The sequence below is a fragment of the Miscanthus floridulus genome, chromosome 11 (genome assembly GCF_019320115.1).
Source record: "Miscanthus floridulus cultivar M001 chromosome 11, ASM1932011v1, whole genome shotgun sequence".
NCBI lineage: Eukaryota > Viridiplantae > Streptophyta > Magnoliopsida > Poales > Poaceae > Miscanthus > Miscanthus floridulus.
Window position 1 is genome coordinate 12,831,703 of NC_089590.1, and position 13,239 is coordinate 12,844,941.

The window sequence follows — 13,239 nt, forward strand, 5'->3', positions numbered from 1 at the left end:
ATTAAACCTAGCAAGCCTGCCCATCTCCATTTTCTAATCTCTGTGTCACCGACGGGTGGGCCCCACCCTTAGTTGTCTTGCACCTTCCGCCGGCCCCCTTTCTCTTTTCCCTTCCAGCATCAATAATGATATTGGGCGGGCATCCGTTCCGTCCGGACGCCGCGCCCGCACTCATCGAACAACTACGGACTCGACCGCTCACCCATCCCGTGCCGAACCAACCCACCCATGCCGCATGCCGCTCCCACACTCATCCTTATCCTTTCGACCGCACACTCCCGCAGCGCTCGCACCCCTCCGGTTCTACTGCCGCCCCACGCCACTCGCCGGGACGGACGCCGCTCGCCACCTCGCTGTCACCCCGCTAGCCCGCCGACGCTCCCTCCCTCCCTCTCCCCTCCGCGACCTCCATGCGACCCCGCGCTCTCCAGCGACCTGGCTCTGGCTCCCCCCACCGGAGATGAGGACAACGGTGGCAGCTCCAACGAGGTAGGTCGGTCCTTATCTGGATACGAGCCCTCCTCCTCTGGATCTGAGCCCTCCTTCTCCTCCTCCTCCTCCTCCTCATCATCATCATCTAGATCTGAGGGATGCGGCGGTGGCTAAGGATCCCGACGAGCTCTGGGGTCTTATTCCTTTCGCCCTTCGGCGAGCTCGAAGGTGATGGGCCAGGGGCTATTTCGTATGCCATTTTTTGTTGTTTCTCCCGTGTTGCAATGGTTTTTTTTGATATTGCAACAGATGATTTTTCGCATGTTGGAATGTGATCTTTGGGTCGTTGCAACAGATGTTTTTGCGATGTTGCAGTACTACTGCTTGAGATGTTGCAGTACTTAATCTTTGATGTTGCAGCACATAATTTTCGATGTTGTAATACATATTTTTTCGATGTTGCAGTATATGTTTTTTCGATGTTGCAGTACATATTTTTTCGATGTTGTAGTACATATTTTTCATTGTCGTACTACAATTTTCTGATGTTGCAGTGCATATTTTTCAATGTTGCACTAAATATTTTTACGATGTTGCAGTATTTTATATCCCGATGTTGCACTATACAGTTTTTCCATATGTTTGCAATGTTTGCACTTGAAATGTTTTTGCTCTTTTGGGATAGGGGTGTTGTTGGGGAATGGAATGCGCGTTGGAGAACGGGGGATAGGGGCTCGGTAAAGAGCGGAGGAGGGACAGGTCCGTCCTGTTCCGTTCTATACACGGGGCCGGGCAGGTTCCCTACGGTACCGGTGTCCACGCGCACTCAACGCTAGAATCATCGCTCCACCGTTGCTGTGCACGAGCTCAAAACCAAGCGCCTCTTCCTTCACTCCGGCATCAATCTAAACCCAGCGCAGCACTCCAATAACTCCCCTCTTCAACCTCCTTCCAATCACCCTGTTAAAGCATGTAATGGCATCTAAGCCGGTAATAACCAACGCCATTACCGCCGGACCAAGCTCCACTACCCCGTCCATTCCTCTCTCCAGGAGCACCCCGCGCACTCGCTACCACCACGCCGGCCATCAATGCGTCCCCTCGCCCTCACCATTGTCATCAATCGCCGCTGCCAAGCTTCACAGTATCCATGGCCGCCGTCCTCGATCTCTCCTTCCCGACTATCTCTGCTGCCTACATTGGGATCTACGACATTACAACGACAGGCCACACTCGCTGCGCTGGTTGATGAGAATCCCTACCCTGAAACACCAGCTTCCTAGCCTCGTCAGAGCCGCGCTAACCTGCAACCGCTTCTTGTTCTTGCCGAGGACCACTGCCTCCAACGCCAATTGGAATGCTGAATCTGGACAGGTAGGCATACTCTGCTCTGGCTGTGACTGACTGTTCTTGTGACCGACTGTGACTGACTGTTCTTGTGACCGACTGTGATATGGGTCAAATTTGGGACTCAGGGTGGGTGTCTGGTTCCTCCTCTTAAATTTTAGCCGTTGTCTTATCGAATTTTTGAATACATGCATAGAGTATTAAATATAGACTAATTACGAAACTAATTGCACAGTTTATGACTAATTTACTAGATGAAACTTTTAAGCCTAATTAGTCAATGATTTGACAATGTTGTGCTACAGTAAATATATGCTAATGACGGGTTAATTAGGCTTAATAAATTCGTCTCGTGGAGTACTGACAAATTCTGTAATTTATTTTTTTATTAGTATCGGAACACTCCATACGACACCCTCACATGATACCTCCTAAATTTTAATCATCGGATCCTAACACCTTAATTGTTACAACAATTATTGTTGGAGCTTCGACATACACAAAAGGGGCTATTGCGTTCTTGTCCCTATTTTAAACCCCAATTATGATTTTACCCTCATTTTCTTCCACTTTGTGTTTTTACTCCTGCTTTTTCAAAACGAAGGTTCAGTTTACCCCTACTCCGTCAACAGCAGGTAACGGTGTTAAAAAAGTTGAAAGATGACAAGTTTGCCCTTTTGAATATGCCCCTACTTTTTTTACAACTTTGTGATTGTACCCCTGTTTGATTACGTGTATATTTAAGCAGCATTTCGATAGATTTGAACAGAAATTTGCCAACAAAAATTTGACAGAAAATTGCTAACAAAATTTGGCACAAATTTATCAAAATTTTGACAACATCATGATACAAAAGCAAATAGATAGTGATTGGCCTTATGCCCTCATCTTTACTTTAACTCATTACTTCTTGCCTGCCACACGGAAGCAATATTGGATTGCAATCAAATCAATTTTAACGGTGAGCTTTCTAATCGAAGCAAAACTGCGTGCCTGGCTGCGCACCCACGTCAGGCTAAGCCGCGCGCGCCTACGCCGCTTCCTCCGCCTGGCCGCACGCGCCTGCTCGCCGCGCCCGCCCGACAGCCCGACTCTGCCCTTCTGCCGCCGCACCCAGCCGCCCGCTGCCTGCTAGCGTTGAGAGGCAGCGGGCCCTCTCAACCGCCGCTGCCCTCTCAACGCTAGCAGGCAGCGAGCGGTTGGGTGCGGCGCCGGTGGCGGCGGAAGGGCAGCGTCGGGCCGTCAGGCGGGCGCGGCGAGCGGGCGCGTGCTGCCAGGCGGAGGAAGCGGCATGGGCGCACACGACTTAGCCTTACGTGGGCGCGCAGCTAGGCACGCGGCTCTGCTTGGTGCGGGGGCGCGCGGCTTGGCCGGCGTCGCGAGCGCGCGTCTCGTGAAAGCAGCCGACCATGGAGCCAAAGACCCGCCTCTCTCTCTCAACTCTAGCGGATGGCTGGGTGCGGCGGCGGCGGAAGGCCAACAGCGGGCCCGTTGGGCGGTGTGCGGTGAGTGGGCGTGTGCGGCCAGGCAATGGAGCCGGAGACTGACAGGTCCAGAGCTATGATTTGGTGTTGCCTAGGTACAGAATTTTTCATCCGATGGGATTTGGTCTACTGATCCAAAATAGCTGAGATAGTATGGCTGCCCATAGATAGATGTTGCGTGCAGCTGATGCCTGATGGATTTGCTTCGATTAGAAAGCTCACCGTTGAAATTGATTTGATTGCAATCCAATATTGCTTCCGTGTGGCAAGCAAGAAGTAATGAGTTAAAGTAAAGACGAGGGCACGAGGCCAATCACTACCTATTTGCTTTTGTGTCATGATGTTGTCAAAATTTTGATAAATTTGTGCCAAATTTTGTTAGCAATTTTCTATCAAATTTTTGTTGGTAATTTTCTGTTCAAATCTATCGAAATGCTGCTTAAACTATACACGTAATCATATATGGGTACAATCACAAAGTTGTCAAAAAAGTAGGAGCATATTCGAAAGGGCAAACTTATCGTCTTTCAACTTTTTTAACACTTGTCACCTGCTGTTCACGGAGTAGGGATAAACTAAACCTTCATTTTGGAAAAACAGGGGTTAAAACACAAAGTGGAATATAATGAGGGTAAAATCATAATTGGGGATTCAAAATAGGGGTAAGAACGCAATAAGCCACTGCACAAAAACATTTAATGCAGTGGCACGCGTTTTCCCAGTCCAGTAGGAGTACTAGTCAACCGTAGCGTCAACTCCATGGCAGATGACAGGTAGTTCCTCAAAGATATATGAACATGAGAGCTTTGAAGCTCCTATCAGAACACTCCAAATTAATTTGCAGTCTAGTTCTTTTAGGGCCTTCTATTTCTCAGAAGCTATGTCCTCCGTCGTCTCCCTTCTCTATTGCTTGCTTATCCTCTTGTCTATCAATATTACAGTAGTCACAGCTGCTGAAGCAAACAAAACAGAGATCGACCGGCAAGCACTCCTTTGCTTCAAGTCCGGCATCACCTCCGACCCACTTGGCATCTTGAACTCATGGCGCCACACCTCACGCAACTTCTGCAACTGGTCAGGGGTCACCTGCAGCACAAGGCTTCCAACCCGTGTGGTCTCGATAGACCTCACCTCCATGCATCTCGCTGGACAGATATCTGGTTGCATAGCAAACCTGACATCTCTGTCGCAGATAGACCTTACAGATAATAGCCTATCTGGAGCCATCCCTGACGAGCTGGGCATGCTTCCTGGCCTCCGAACTCTGATGCTTGCCGGCAACCATCTTGAAGGTAACATCCCTGATTCGCTCGGCTCTAGCATGTCTCTCAGCTATGTTAATCTTGCAAACAACAGTCTCACTGGTGGTATCCCTCAATCCTTGGCCAGTAGCTCCTCACTCAGCACGCTAATCCTCTCGCGTAATAACGTTGCTGGTGGCATCCCGGCAACTTTGTTTGCTAATTCATCCACACTTACTACGGTTGATCTCCAGATGAATTCTTTGACCGGTGTTATCCCACCTTTTGATAAGGTCACAGCCCTCAAGTACCTTTGTGTTACCGAGAACTTCCTTTCTGGAAGTATACCTCCTTCGATAGGGAATATTTCTTCTCTCCGCTTTGTATTGCTAGGCCAGAATCTACTTACAGGATCAGTTCCAGAAAGTTTGGGTCACATTTCAGAACTTTCTGAACTGGATCTCAGTTTCAATAGCTTGTCAGGCTATGTCCCCATGCCCCTTTACAATTTGTCTTCAGTCAAATACATTAGCTTAGGCAGCAATGGCCTTGTTGGGCAGTTACCATCTTACATTGGCTACACACTACCAAGTCTCCAAGTCCTAATTATGCAAAGCAACAATCTGGAGGGCCTGATCCCTGCTTCACTAGAAAATGCATCAAATCTCCAAGTGCTTGACCTATCAAATAACTCCCTGCATGGTCGTATTCCGTCTCTTGGGTCGTTGGCAAAATTGCGTCAAGTGCTTTTAGGAAGGAATCAGCTACAAGCATATGACTGGCAATTCCTTGTCTCCCTAACAAATTGTGCACAGTTGACAAAATTGTCCTTGGAGGGAAATATGATGAATGGCAGCCTACCTGGATCAATTGGTAATCTTTCCACAAGCCTTGAATATTTGTTGCTTGGGTCCAACCAAATATCAGGCTCCATACCTGTTGAGATAAGCATTCTTGTTAATCTCACTATGCTTAGCATGGAAAACAATTTGCTCTCCGGAAGCATACCTGATACGATTGGGAAGCTGAGAAACCTATTTATCCTGAACCTATCCAAGAATAAATTATCAGGACAGATCCCTTCCACAGTTGGTAACATTACCCAACTGAACCAGCTTTACCTTGATGACAACATGTTATCTGGACACATACCAGCAAGTCTAGGACAGTGCACAAGGTTGGCTATGTTAAATTTATCAGTCAATAACCTTGATGGATCCATACCAAGTGAAATCCTTAGTATTTCTTCGCTTTCTTTGGGGTTGGACTTGTCAAACAACAATCTCACAGGAACAATACCACCACAAATTGGAAAACTGATCAATCTTGTCCTACTGAATGTTTCCAGCAACAAGTTATCTGGTGAAATACCATCTGAACTTGGCCAGTGTGTTTTATTATTATCCCTTCAGATGGAAGGCAACATGCTCAGTGGGGTTATTCCTCAGTCTCTCAATACACTGAAGTCCATACAACAGATGGATCTCTCTGAAAACAACTTATCTGGTTACATTCCAGACTTCTTCGAGAACTTTGAAACCTTATATCATCTTAATCTATCGTACAACAAACTAGAAGGAGCAATTCCAACTGGTGGCTTCTTTCAAAATTCAAGTGTTGTAATTTTGGGTGGCAATAAAGGACTCTGTTCAAGGTCCTCCACACTAGCACTACCAGTTTGTGATGGCGCTGGCGCCACTGAACCAAAGAAACACGGTGTGCAACTGCTGGTGGTAGTGATACCATCAGTTACTATTGCTTTACTATTATTGTTATGGTTTTTGGTGACTCTTTGGAAGAAAAGGGTGTTCGAATTTCCAAGTTGGGAGGACATACTGAGAATGGTCTGCTTGGTAGCTGAGACAGAGAGAAGAGAAGTAAAAACTTTTCCGCACAGCAATGAAACTCTAAAGAAGGTATCATATAGTGACATCCTGAGAGCTACCAATTGCTTCTCTTCAGTCCATACAATCAGCTCAACCCGCACTGGATCAGTTTATGTTGGTAGGTTCAAGTATGACAAGAGCCTAGTTGCCATCAAAGTATTCAACTTGAATGAACCTGCAGCATACGAGAGTTACTTCATAGAGTGCGAGGTACTACGAAGCACACGTCATCGTAATTTGATGCGACCTGTGACTCTCTGCTCGACATTGGATACAGGAAACCATGAGTTCAAGGCGCTAATCTTCAAGTTCATGGTTAATGGCAGCCTTGAAACCTGGCTGCACTGTGAGCACTACAGTGGTTTGCCAGAGAGAGTGTTAAGCTTAGGCCAGCAGATACACATCGCAGCAGATGTGGCTTCTGCTCTGGACTATGTCCATAATCAAGTTAGTCCTCCTTTGGTCCACTGCGATTTGAAGCCAAGCAATATCCTTTTAGACAAGGACATGACTGCTCGTCTCAGTGACTTCGGGTCTGCAAAGTTTCTATTTCCAGGCCTCAGTGTTCCAAAAAGCCTGGCTGAAGTTGGTGGAACAATTGGATATATGGCACCTGGTGAGTATACTTCTTGCGGTTATTGAGATCGATCAATAGTTTTTCTTGAACTTAAAGCTGTTTATTCCGTTTTGCAGAGTATGCCATGGGCTCTGAAATCACCACAGAAGGTGACGTCTATAGTTTTGGAGTGCTGCTTCTGGAGATGCTAACAGGAAAACACCCCACGGATGATTTGTTCGTAGATGGACTTAACCTTCACAGTTTTGCTGAATCCATGTTTCCAGATAGACTTGCAGAGATTATAGATCCTCATATGGTGCATGAGGAATCTCAACCGTGTACAGAAGTATGGATGCAGAGCTGCATTGTTCCCCTAGTTGCGCTTGGCCTGTCATGTTCCATGGAATCTCCAAAAGATAGACCTGGAATGCGAGATGTGTGTGCAAAACTCTCTGCTATCAAAGACGATTTTCAGAAGTCTCATGGTCAGTTATTGAACACTCCTTGTCCTTGACAGTGGTAGCAGGATGTGTGTAGTTTGCTATTGATTCATATAAGTGCTAATTTGTAACTTGGGTCCTGTCCATTTTGACTGAATGAAATAATGTATGAAGAGGAGATTAAGATCAGGTATGTGATTTGCTGAGAAGACGACTCAAATTCATATGTGAATAGCTGGTATTAAGCGTGATTTTTTTCTTACCTGTACATGCTCAACGTCACTTGTTTGTTAACCAGCAACAAAACCTCTGAGTTTTTTCACCAGAGCATTAACCTGGTCAGTATTCTACTTATTCGCCAACATTTGGTCATTTTCTGTCTTATCCATGCCCCTGGTACGGCTAAGCAAGTCTGGATGTGTTTTGGCCAAAAATTTAAAATTTGATCCAAAAAATTCAATTTTTTGGCCTGTCAATGATCAACACCAGCTATTATCAGCCTGAGCCCTAGAACAGTAGCTTTCGTTTATTTAACAGGCAACTTTCACCAGAGTACTGGCTCGGTTCAATTTTGCAACCGGTGCATTAATTAACGCTGAAATGGTAGAGTACATGGCTCTTTACAATCAGTTAATCAGGATGGATTTCACGGGAAAAAAAACAAATCTGATTTGCAATATGGCAAGAAATAATTTCAGAATTAATGTTTGAACATAATCCAGTATAACAAATTAACAAGCATCCTTTTCGTCAAACTTGAGACTAGCTGGAGCTTGGGATACAAAGAAAAGGATAACATGCTGTTGGCAGAAAAATTGCCAACTGTTGTTTCCTGTACTTCTAACAACCCTTCATCTAATAGTTAAATGAAAATTTAGTGCCCGTGTACAAGTATTTGTTTACTGCTTACTTGTTTACTTTCAAAAGGGTACAGATCTAATAGTATCGTTACCTCAGTACGAACTGCGACCAAATGGTTACCCTAAAACTGCAAAAAGCCAAACGTTCAATTTAAGTGAATGTCCCAAGGACAACATGCTGTGATGTTCTCTCATGGACTCTGTTTCCTAAACTTCAGGAATATTGCACGGACAGCCTAGATTTTCTTCTATAGCAATAGAGGATTATTGTCACAAAGGCGCAAACATTGCAATCACCTGTGTTCTGGTGGCATCAGTTTTGTAGGAACAGAGTTCTTGCTGCGCTGTGAAGGCTGAAGCCGTTGCACAAGCACAAGGTTGCAACTTCAGACATCCAATTCTGCCGTCAGGAAGCTTCGCAATTGTGCATGATGCCGTTAAGAGAGTTGATGTTTTTTTCTTCTGTATGATAGATTCACTTAATCATTGCATGCACAAGATCTAGAAATTAAGCAATGAATGCACCCACTACTCAACCTCAAATGCATGAATAGTCCAGAAAAGTGTCTTTGATAATTGATAGTATAAAATAATATCTTGCATCTCAAATATGGATTGTACCACTCTCTAGCCTTCCCCTGACTGGCAAATTAAGCATTATTGTGTTCATCCTTGATCTCTTAATAAGGAGGTAACAGGGCTGCCATGGGCATATCTTGTCAAATTAAGCATTGCATCATGTATCATTGCTCGTTTGTTTTAGGCGTCAATTTAATTTTTTAAATTATTAGCATGAAAAGAAAAGGAGAACGATGTGAATCTGTAGGTCAATAGAAAATTCCTTGACCTAAGAATTGTCCTCATCCATCAATTGTTTTTTTATTAGTAGTACTACTAGCTTATTTTCCTACAACTCCTTTGATGTATGGCCCGGTTGCCGGTTATATGAAGAGTCAACTAAAGCATGCTTGGACTTGTTACACTTCTTTAAATAGCACTGGAATCTAGAAAATTTGCTTCAAGAAAACTATAAAATTGAAATAGCATTGAAATCTAGAATATGAATTGGTTATTAGGAGATATTTTGTAATCAAATATTGTGGTGATCATGGCAAATCAATCATTGTTAATGATTTGAACTGATAGGTTGAGTCAACTTGATGCAGGACTAATTAAAAACAAAACAAGATCGGGTGAATTTGTATTGTAAACACAAGATAATATAATAATATATTAATATGGTACAGACATGAGATAAAATGGTAGGGCAAATTGTGTACAGATTTCTGATCTCACGTCCCTGTCATTATAGATGTTCACTTGGTCAAGAGGGGACGTTCCTGGCTTGGGATTGACCGATGAGGACGTCGGTCTCTTAAGGGGGTGAGGATGTAACATCCCAGCCCAAGGCTTAACATGATTAATACGATACTCATACCAACAAGTTGTTACTTTTTTTCTAGGAAGCCCATCTCTAAAGAACTCTGAGGTTAAGCGTGCTTGGTCTAGAGCAATTTCAGGATGGGTGACCGACAGGGAAGTCCTTCCTGGGTGCGCATGAGTGAGGACAAAATGCGCAGAAAAGACTTGTGTAGGGTCTGTGAGGGCAGTCTATGTTCTAGAAAAGTTGCCAGATGTAAGCAGGCCCGGCCTAGTAGAGGCAGGAGGACAAAGTGCGCAGAAAATACTTGTGTGGGTCTGTGAGGGTAGTCTATGTCCTAGAAAAGTTGCCAGATGTAAGCGGACCCAGGCCTTGTAGAGGCGGGACGCTACAATACCTGATGAAATAGGTTAACTACCTGGACTTCAGACTTTGATGCTTTCTGCCATTAGACTTGAAGGTAACATCCCTCCATCATTGGGCATGGCTGCATCTAACAATTCATTGCTTACCACTCTAATCCTCTCAAAGAACAACCTATCAGGGGAGATCCCAGCTAGCCTATTCAATGATCCATCCAAACTTGTCGTGGTTGACCTTCGATCGAATTCTCTTTCTGGGGTAATTCCACATTTTCATAAGATTTCTTGGCCTTACTGGAAATTTGCTTTCTGGAAGTATTCCAGCATCTTTGGGAAATATTTCCTCCTTAACTTCCATCCTACTAGCACAAAACAATTTAAGAGGATCAATTCCAGAAACTTTGGGTCAAATCCCAAAGTTGAACATTCTAGACCTAAGCAACAAAAGATTGTTGGGGTATGTCCCAGACTTGCTTTACAATGTCTCATCACTCGTATCCTTCAATATAAGCAATAACTGGTTTGCTGGAAAGATACCATCTGATATTGGTCGCTCACTTCCAAACCTCGTGTCATTGTCATTGATCATGAGCGGCAACGCTTTCACTGGAGAGGTTCCAGCTTCATTGGCCAACATTTCAAAGCTCCAAGTGATTGATCTCTCAAGCAATTCCCTAAGGAGCTCACTGCCATCTCTTGAATCCTTGAGATACCTTAATCAACTGCTTCTAGGAAGTAACAATCTAGAGACTGAAGATTGGGCATTTCTTACCTACCTAACAAATTGCAGGCAATTGTTAAAGACAACAGTGGATGGGAATGACCTGAAAGGAAGTCTTCCAAAATCAGTCGGCAACCTTTCTACAAGTATACAGTGGCTAAACTTCTCAGGTAATCAAATTTCAGGAACTATACCAGCTGAGATAGGAAACCTTGTGAATCTCACTCTGCTTGCCATGGACCAAAACATGCTTTCAGGAATCATTCCCTCAACCATTGGGAATTTAAGCAATTTGTTTGTCCTGGCACTGTCCATGACCAGATTGTCAGGTGAAATCCCATCCACAATTGGCAATCTTCCTCAATTGAACAAGCTTTACCTGGATGACAACATGTTATCTGGACACATACCAGCAAGTCTAGTGCAGTGCACAAGGTTGGCTATGTTAAATTTATCAGTCAATAACCTTGATGGATCCATACCAAGTGAAATCCACAGTATTTCTTCGTTTTCTTTGGGGTTGGACTTGTCAAACAACAATCTTACAGGAACAATACCACCACAAATTGGAAAACTGATCAATCTTGGCCAACTGAATGTTTCCAGCAACATGTTATCTGGTGAAATACCATCTGAACTTGGTCAGTGTGTTTAATTATTATCCCTTCAGATGGAAGGCAACATGCTCAGTGGGGTTATTCCTCAGTCTCTCAATACACTGAAGTCCATACAACAGATGGATCTCTCTGAAAACAACTTATCTGGTTACAGTTCCACACTTCTTCGAGAACTTTGAAACCTTATATCATCTTAATCTATCGTACAACAAACTAGAAGGACCAATATATTCCAACCACTGGTATCTTCACAAATTCAAATGCAGTCATGTTAGAAGGTAACAAGGTGTTGTGTCAACAAATTGACATATTTGCATTGCTGATCTTCCCCATCACACCAGCAACAAAAAGAAAAATTAATGGACGCATGCTGTTGATAACAGCTCCACCAGTTACTATAGCATTCTTGTCACTTTTATGTGTTGTCGTCACTGTTATGAAGGGAAGAATAACTCAACCATCTGAAAGCTACAGAGAGACAATGAAGAAGGTGTCTTATGGAGACATTCTTAAAGCCACCAATTGGTTCTCTCCAGTCAACAGGATCAGCTCAAGTCATACAGCATCAATCTACATAGGAAGGTTTCAGTTTGATACAGACCTTGTTGCCATCAAGGTATTTCATCTTGATGAGCAAGGTTCGCTCAATAGCTTTTTCACAGTGTGAAGTGCTAAAACATACCCACCATCGCAATCTTGTTCAAGAAATTACCCTGTGCTCAACAGTTGATTTTGAGAACAATGAATTTAAAGCTCTAGTATACGAGTTCAGGGCAAATGGTAGCTTGGACATGTGGATACACCCGAGGCTACACCAACGTAGCCCTAGGAGGGTGTTAACTTTAGGTCAAAGGATTAGTATTGCTGCAGATGTGGCTTCTTCTCTTGATTATATGCACAACCAATTGACACCTCCATTGATTCACTGTGATTTGAAGCCTAGCAATGTTTTGTTGGATTATGACATGACCTCACTCATTGGGGATTTTGGGTCAGCAAAATTTCTCTCTTCAAGTCTTAATAATACCCCAGAAGGGTTGGTTGGAGCCTCAGGAACCACCACTAGAAATATCCACTTCTATGATGAAAATCTGAATGACAATTCCGAAACTGTCATAGAAGATCGCTTTTTATGACGATTTTTTTGTTTCGTCATAGTTCAGTGGTGATGATCCTTCAACCCTCCCTATCTATGACGAATTCAGACATCGTCATAAACAACATCATAGAAGAGCACATGGTTTCGTCACAAATCACTCGTGCGACTCATCTGTGCAATCTCCTTTAATACTGTGACGAACAAGGTTTCATCATTGAACTAATTACACATCTGTGACGAACAATATTCGATCCGTAACGAACGGTGCTTTATCATAGATCTCCACACGGTACTTTCTCCATCTGACGTGTACTTGTGGGACCTGTAGTTACTCATCCGTGACGCTTGCAATTCGTAATAAAAGTCTCCGCTCGATCCTTTCTCCATGCGACGTGTACCTGTGGGACCCTTCTCCATCCGACATGTACCTGTGGAACCTCTAGTTACTCATCCGTGACGCCTGCAATTTATCATAAAAGTCTCCACTAGGTCCTTTCTCCATCCGTCGTGTACCTACGGGACCCTTTAGCATCCGACCTGTGGGACCCGACGGCTTACGTGTCACGTGTACCTGTGGGACCGTTCTCCATCTCCATCCAACCTATGGGACCCGACGGCCCATCTCTATCCAACCTTTGGGACCCAATGACTTGCGTATCACTTGACGCTTGCAATTTATCATAAAAGTCTCCGCTCGGTCCTTCTGCATCCGACCTGTGGGACCCGACGGCTTACGTGTCACGTGTACCTGTGGGACCTTTCTCCATCTCCATCTGACCTATGGGACCCGACTGTTTGCGTGTCACTTGT

General features: G+C 44.3%; 1 protein-coding gene and 1 pseudogene across 1 annotated transcript; both read left to right on the forward strand.

The window, feature by feature from the left end:
• Positions 1-4,054: 4,054 nt before the first annotated feature.
• Positions 4,055-7,587, forward strand: LOC136493504 (probable LRR receptor-like serine/threonine-protein kinase At3g47570). The gene is made up of 2 exons (XM_066489598.1): positions 4,055-7,006; positions 7,084-7,587. Exons 1-2 carry the CDS (start codon positions 4,144-4,146, stop codon positions 7,461-7,463), a joined length of 3,243 nt encoding a protein of 1,080 aa, XP_066345695.1. The 5' UTR covers positions 4,055-4,143; the 3' UTR covers positions 7,464-7,587.
• A 2,183-nt stretch (positions 7,588-9,770) lies between these two features.
• LOC136491668 (probable LRR receptor-like serine/threonine-protein kinase At3g47570) lies at positions 9,771-12,466 on the forward strand (annotated as a pseudogene).
• The last annotated feature ends 773 nt before the right edge of the window (positions 12,467-13,239 follow it).

Excerpts from the sequence above, each read along its gene's own strand:
- LOC136493504 (XM_066489598.1), top strand. The coding sequence starts at position 4,144 with ATGTCCTCCGTCGTCTCCCTTCTCTATTGCTTGCTTATCCTCTTGTCT. Across the intron at positions 7,007-7,083 it reads AATTGGATATATGGCACCTG|AGTATGCCATGGGCTCTGAA; the intron begins GTGAGTATACTT and ends TCCGTTTTGCAG.